At 34.4% G+C, this 7,685-nt stretch overlaps 1 protein-coding gene across 1 annotated transcript; it reads left to right on the plus strand.

Moving 5' to 3' along the window:
* Nucleotides 1-278: 278 nt before the first annotated feature.
* On the plus strand, nucleotides 279-4,997 carry LOC110890380. Its single transcript, XM_022137980.2, has 4 exons — nucleotides 279-1,413; nucleotides 3,802-4,009; nucleotides 4,132-4,261; nucleotides 4,347-4,997. Exons 1-4 carry the CDS (start codon nucleotides 500-502, stop codon nucleotides 4,616-4,618), a joined length of 1,524 nt encoding a protein of 507 aa, XP_021993672.1. The 5' UTR covers nucleotides 279-499; the 3' UTR covers nucleotides 4,619-4,997.
* The last annotated feature ends 2,688 nt before the right edge of the window (nucleotides 4,998-7,685 follow it).

A 7,685-nucleotide genomic window follows, 5' to 3' on the forward strand; every position in this document is an offset into this window, starting at 1 on the left:
GAGCTTGGAAGACGGCACATGGGGCAGGTTCATAGGAAATCGACGTAGGAGAGCGAGTCCCGACGGATACCCCTTGGAAACGATGAGGTGTCGACCTATTATATGATGATGAACGGGTTCCGACAGGTTCCGTCCCTTGTATCCTAAAGGCAAAATCATTTATTATTTTTTTAAAATCCTCCTAATCTAACAAAGTATGAAAGCAAGAAAAGAAGTTCACATAGAGTACCTTCTAATTATTGCCAAATGTCACCAACTTGTTTCCGATATCCTAGAAAACCCCTCCTTTATTAAATGCTTCTCACTACTAAACAAACATCAAACCTTCCTAAAATCCTCACAAAAACAAAACTCATAAAACCCCTAAACACACACACACACACACACCAAAAACCGCTTCTTCAATCTTTATTACTCTCAACCCAATTCACCTTTCTAGATCACAAATTATACAAAAAGAAACCAAACCCTCAATTGGGTAAAATCTTTTTTCCAAAAAATGTTCAACCTTTTCAACATAAAACTCCGGCGACTCTTCCGGTGGCCGGTGCGCCGCCGTACAAAGCCCAAAATCACCATCAAAAGGCTTAAAAAGTCAAACTTTATGGGTCAAGATTCATCAAATCCAAATGGGTCAGCCACAATTCACCCAAATAACCAAACAGGTGTCTCAAAATCCGAAACCCCAATTCGAATTGCAACTTTTAATGCAGCTTTGTTCTCCATGGCACCAGCAGTTCCAGAGTTGACCAAAAAAGGTTCAAGCTTTGACCTTTTTGAAGATGATCAAGATTACACAAAGGTAGCCTCTGATTATTCAGTTTCTTGCTCTAATATAAAGTCAAAATCAATGGTTGATAGGCCCAAAAGTATATTAAAACAATCACCATTGCATTCAAGTTCAGTTAGTAGTAGTTCAGAAAGTTTGTTAAAAGAGTCAAAACAGCAGAAGTTTGCAAAGTCAAAGCTGAGGGTGTCTATTAATTTACCCGATAACGAAATCTCGTTAAGGCGAAGTGGGCAGTTGAGCTTTGTTAGAGATGAAACCGAAACCAACCCGAGTTTGAAAACTAGTGGTTCTAGAGGTATAAGCAAGGTTTTGAAAGGAAAGGGTGTTTTGAGGTCAAACAACAGTTTTTGTTCAAGGGAGTTAGAAAGTCAAAGGGGGGAGTGTCGGTCCACGAAGACGGTTCTTGAGGTTTTGAGAGAATTGGATGCAGATATATTGGCTTTACAGGATGTGAAAGCTGAAGAAGAAAAGGATATGAAGCCATTGTCTGATTTGGCTGCTGCTTTGGGTATGCATTATGTTTTTGCTGAGAGTTGGGCACCGGAATTTGGTAATGCGGTTTTGTCGAAATGGCCGATTAAACGATCCAAGGTTCAGAAGATTTTTGATGATTCTGATTTCAGGTTTGAGTTTCATCCTTTACTTCAGTATTGTGGTGTTTGGTTGTGCATTTTTTTTTTATAAATAAGAACAAAAATCATCTGAATAATCAGTGTGATATTAGCTTTAGCAAAACTAGTTATTAAGAGTACAGTTAGTTTCCTAAATTATTATAGTATGTTAAAAGTTAAAACAATCAACATCAACAACTGCTTGGATTTTTATTTAATTGGATGATTTTTGAAAGGTTTTTTTTAAACATTTTGATATTAGTTGGATGATTTTAATTGCTAATTATATTAAGTTGTTTTTTTTTGGAGAGCAGTATTAAGTTTCTATGCATATGATATATATATTATATATTTTTTTATTGCATTTTTTTTTTGTCTCAAGGCGTGTGCTTTTTACACGCCTTGCACCTTTGACTACCTAGTGTTTTGTTACAATTGATTATTGAGTGTGACATAGTATCTTTTAATACATAAATTGAGTTAAAGAATTATTCTTTTGATTATTGCATGGTTTCTTTTTAGCATCAATGTTGTTTAAAGTAATCTTCTTCTCATTTTTTTAATAATTAATTTTTAATAATGAATGTTTGGGTTGAATCATGGATTCTATTGAGGGGACCCCATGACACCTCTTTTGAAAAGAAGCAAAGGGTAATAGAATTCCTCAAGGGATAGGGCATAATAGTACAAAAGTTCACTAATTGTGAAAAGCCATAAATAGATCCTCCACATAGGTATAGTTCTTCAAACAGATAACATATGTTACCAAGCAATTTAATTCTATTTACATGAATATGAATCAACTTAGATTATACTTCATCTTCATCGACATGTTAAATAGTCAACGTGTTTGGCACATCTTACTTGATTCAAGATGGGACCCGCTAAATAAACACATTTGGGGGGGGGGGGGGTATGTGATTGAAAATTTAACCTCTTGATTCCTACTAAAACCCTAACATTAATTAAAATATATCCAAGGTTAACATTGTTAAAAAAAACCGATAAACTTTCTTATTTTCAGAGAAAGTTCCTTAACTTAATGTTGATATACTATAGTCCCCAAACTTGTAAAAACTACACCAAAAAAGTCACTAAACTATTAATTTTAATATAATGACTTGTTAACTCTTAACTTGATCAAAATTTGATAACGTGTCATCCAATATTTTTACAAAAAAATAAATATTAAATTATACCACCTTATGTTAACCAATCTAAGAGTTAACAAGTCATTATTTTTAAATAAATTCAAAAGTACGTGCATTTTAGACAAGTTTAGGAACTTTAATATACAACAATTAGTTTAGTGACTTTTTCGTGTATTTTTACAAGTTGAGAGAGGTTAATATACCAAATAACGTTGATGTTTTTTTTTTTTTTTTTTTTTTGTAAAAAGTAAGAAAGTATAGTGGTTTTTTATGATATTGACCCAATATGTACATGCCAAGCGTTCAATCATGTTCCATTTATGTATGAATGTCATTTATTTTTTTCACAGTGTGATGCTGAAATATGAAGATCTTTAGTAATGAATTGACATTATTTTTTGTGGTCCATGACTTCATGGTTGTCTTTATGTGGATGGAATTGACCCAATTAGTTCCGGGTTTGGCATGATAATTTGTAAATAAAGAGTCTGTATTGTTTACACTCTTCTTAATAATGCTGACATAGGTCTTTTTTGATGGTTACCATAGTTGTCAATAGCGATCGTAGCGATCGATATAGCGCGCTACATAGCGTATAGGTCTAGTGTCGCTATTAGGATTGTAGCGATGGATAGCGAGAATAGCGGCCCTTTATTTTTTATTTTTATTTTTAATATGACTAGCAATTAAATATAGCTGGATTTTAGGTTTTTGTTAAATACACATGTAAAATAGCATATATACCAGGGTATTTTGATATAATATACATATAAGATTTAAAAAAAAAATTTCTAGTGTATCGCTATTTATAAAATAGCCCCCCGCTATTTATCGTCATTCGCTATGTAGCATATAGGTACCTTATCACTATTTGCCGTTATTCGCCATTAACAACTATGATAGTTACATTTAGTTAAATTTACATTGATCCGACCTATCCCATAGGTTTTGTTCAACATAAGTTTTATTTTTTTTTATATGTAAGAAAGAATTAGAAGAAAACTGAAAATATTTTATTATGAGATTAAAACATGTGATTGATTAGTTTAGTTAAAGACAATAGTTGCCGTTAGATTACATCTGGGTTGACTTTTTAGGTCAAAGTGGGCGGGTCAGGCTGGATTGTGTTTTTAAAACGAATCAAGTCTTTTTGTCCAAACTTCGGAAACTTAATAACTACGAGTGAAATGATTTTAGAAGGTTGTATGCACTAAAAACATAATTTAACGGGTTATTCAAACGGATGCAGGAATGTTTTAAAGGCGACAATTGATGTCCCCCAAACTGGAGAAGTTGATTTTCATTGCACCCTTCTTGATCATCTTGACGAGAATTGGCGAATGAAACAAATAAACGCAATAATCGAGTCTAATGAGAGACCACACATCTTAGCCGGAGGTATCAACTCTCTTGACGAAACAGACTACTCCCCCGAAAGATGGACCGACATTGTTAAGGTTCGTAAAGATCCATCAATCGGGTCAAACGGGCCAGGTTTGACCCGTTCTTGTTTTCGTAATTTGATTTGAGCCGTTTGGAATTAAACACAACTCAAATCAACCCGTTCATGTTCTTTCAGTACTATGAAGAAATGGGAAAACCGACACCAAAAGTTGAAGTGATGAAGTACTTAAAGAACAAACAGTACACCGATGCCAAGGATTGCGCAGGCGAATGCGAATCTGTAGTCATTATCGCCAAAGGCCAAAGTATAAATCTTAAGAATCTATGTCTATTACGGCTCCTGTTTATTTTGTGAATATTAACAATAATAACTTTAACGATCTAATGCAGACGTGCAGGGTACGTGCAAATATGGTACTAGGGTAGATTACATATTGGTGTCGCCTGATTCTCCCTACAAGTTTGTTCCGGGTTCATATATGGTTTTATCATCAAAAGGTACTTCTGACCACCATATCGTCAAAGTTGATGTAACGAGGGCAGACGATTCTGGTCAACCACCGTGTGTTAGGAGTCATCGACATCCTAAACAAAAAGTTGTAAAGATCATGGATTCTAATTCAACAAAAGGGGTGTGGAAAATGCAAACTTTAGACCGGTAGTAGTGATACGTATGGTTAGCTTTTTTTTTATGCATATATATGGGGTGCATTCAATACATAACCAATTTTAAGCAGAGAATGGGACAGGAAAGTGATGTGGTTATGTGGTTAGATAACGGTCTTATATATCACATTTAAAGAATAGGACAAGTGTTTATGTGGTTCTTGGAGTTCTTTAATTAAATTGATTTTGTATTGAACGACCCTGATGTGGGGTGTGTGTTTTTATTTGTTGGGGTGAGGTTTATGTTTGTTTAATGGAGAGGAGCTGGAGATTATCTTTAACCATGTATAGATTTATGTTTTTGTGCAGCTTGTTGTAAGTATTGAGGTTTTCTTTAGTTTTTGTATGTTGAAGAAAATATGGAGTTTTCTTGAATGAATTGTCCTTATGGTATGGTTATATAATGTGATATATTTTGGTCCATGAAAATGTCACGTGACTATCATGTGATGATTGCGAGTGGTGTTTATGTCTTTTTGTTGTCATTTTTAGTCGTTTAGTCTTGTTAGAATAATAGTTTTTATGCAAATGTTAGTTTATTTTGGTTTGGCTAATACATGTTATGTGATACATTTACGCTCAAATATGTTTATACTTATCGTACATTACATTTTTATTTTCATATACAAATAGACGATCAAGAAATTTAAGTTAAATGCTTAAAACTCAAAAGTACATAAAGCATGTCACATGGGTAATGGGCGTTAGATGATAAGACCATGTGTTCTACAAATTTTATGAGCATAAATGTATTGTATGTTATGTTTGAGGAGTTTTTCAAAAAAATTTAGTTGTGGGCCATGAAATATTATATTTTATTGTTATCTTTATTTCTATTATTATTTATTTTATGATTTCTTTATTTTTATTTTATTACTTGCTTAAATCATGTATGTATTTTTGTAATACATATTGATTTTATCTTTTTGAAATTCTATTCGTTTCCATACACGACGCAGCGTGTGTATGTGCTTCAATATTTTTACGTCTATTTTTTTTCTGTTTAATAGGTTCACCGCAACTCGCAGGTCCTATATCGACTTTGTTATTCTTTTTTATGTTTTATGTTTCAGTCTAATTTTTGCATGTATAGTTCAATGATTTTACGTCTACGTTTCGCTCAGTGTTACTTTCCATTTTTTATTTATTTTGTTTTACGATTTTTTCAAGTGTTGGTGGTCGTTAGCAGGGGTATAGCATTGATGCAACTTGGCACGGTTTTATGTCCCCGCCGCAACGCGAGGGTTTAATACTAGTTAGAGTCAAGATTGATGTATAATGTTTTAGATAATAATGTGTTTTGGTTTAACTAAAAATGGCATAATCACGTACCACGTAGACAATATGTGCTACTAACCCATTCTTTAACTATTACCTTGTAGTTTAATGTATAATTAAATAAAAGAAAAAATAACTAAATGCGTGTGTGTTCCCATGTGACCGGTAGAGGGAGTGGACCCCACCCACCTTAAGGTAGTATATGGTATGAGGTAATGGAGGATGAAATTAGTGGTGCACAAAAAACCCTAACCCGGACCCGGAAAAAAAATCCGGAACCGGGTATTAAAAAAACCGGGTTTTCTATACCCGAACCCGAACCCGACCCTACCCATAGGGTAGGGACCGGGCATTCATATTTGATCTAAAACCCGAACCCGGAACCGGGTTTTTTTATACCTGGTTTATACCCGAAGCCCGGTTTTTATAAATACCCGGAACCGGGTTTTATAAATACCCGAAACTGGATTTTTTTATACCCGGTTATATAGCAAGTTTTAACAAACAATTTGAAAAGTTGTTTGATGTTTACTACGCTAAATCTAAATATGGTCAATTAAGTTCACAGGTTCATCAAGCTTATGAAAATGCGGGTTCTTCTAGTGGTAGTTCAACAAGCCATAATAGAAATTTAAAAATTTGTTTGTTTAATACTTTGCGAAGTGACAATGTTAAACGAGCTCGTGGTAACACCCCAAGTAGCGAGTTCGGGAGATATATTGCATAGGATTTTTTAGCATTCGTCACTTCCGAAGACGATCAAAAAACGAAGACGACCAAAAAGAAGAAGATCAAGAAGCGAAGACGATTCAAGTCCTATCTATGTTTTTTATCTATGTTATTTTATCTATGTTTTCAAGTATTAAGACTTCTAGTTCTTATGATTTAACAAAATTATGTATGCACTTTGATGTAATCTTCTTTAATTATTAGGTTTTTAATGATATTTGAAGTATTTGGTCATTATTCCCATGTATGGAAAGATCCATTGGTGTTTGTCTAATACAAAAAAATGAAAAATTGATGGAACTTGGTTAAAACATAACATAGCAAATAAAATATATTGTTGTTTATGTAATCCAAAAGAATTCAAATCAGGACTATTCCATCGATTTAGCACTATCGAATTTAAATTTAGAAATGTCATTAAAATTTCAATAAGCACCATCCACTAAAACATATAAAGAAGCACTAATACCCGGTCGGGTTTTTTTAATATCCGGTGCAGGTTTTTCCCAACCCGATGCATACCCGAACCCTACCCGATGAATACCCGAACCCGGAAATAGGGTATTATAATACCCGGGTTTTATAAAACCCGACCTGAACCCTACCCGAACCCGGGTATATAGGGTATACATTTTTGGTAGAAAACCCGGACCCGACCCGGTTTTTAAAAAAACCCGATTTTGTAAAACCCGTTCCTACCCGAACCCGGTTCCATACCCGGAACCGGTTTAAAAAAAAAAACCCGATTTGTGCATCACTAGATGGAATGGAATAAGGGTAATAAAAAAAAGTGTTTGGTTGACCATGTGAAAGGAATAACCATTACATGCTTCATTCCATTCCTTCTAAAATCGCGCTGAAATCTATTCCAGGCTTACCCCCTGTTTTTTTTTTTCATTCCGTTCCACAACAAAAGTTCGTTTCTCTATTTTGCCCTCCTCCTACTGATTATCCCTCCCCTTCCTTTAGGGATGAGCAAAATGGACCCGGTACCGGTACCGGTACCGAATTTACCGAACCGGGTATCTTTTCGGTACCGACTTTTGACATTTCGGG

The sequence above is a fragment of the Helianthus annuus genome, chromosome 11, assembly GCF_002127325.2.
Source record: "Helianthus annuus cultivar XRQ/B chromosome 11, HanXRQr2.0-SUNRISE, whole genome shotgun sequence".
Classification (NCBI taxonomy): domain Eukaryota; kingdom Viridiplantae; phylum Streptophyta; class Magnoliopsida; order Asterales; family Asteraceae; genus Helianthus; species Helianthus annuus.

What these genes read in the sequence shown, in the direction of transcription:
- LOC110890380 (XM_022137980.2), top strand. Translation starts at nt 500, where the DNA reads ATGTTCAACCTTTTCAACATAAAACTCCGGCGACTCTTCCGGTGGCCG. An exon ending in GATGGACCGACATTGTTAAG is followed by an intron (nt 4,010 to 4,131) that starts GTTCGTAAAGAT and finishes ATGTTCTTTCAG; the next exon opens with TACTATGAAGAAATGGGAAA. An exon ending in CATTATCGCCAAAGGCCAAA is followed by an intron (nt 4,262 to 4,346) that starts GTATAAATCTTA and finishes GATCTAATGCAG; the next exon opens with ACGTGCAGGGTACGTGCAAA.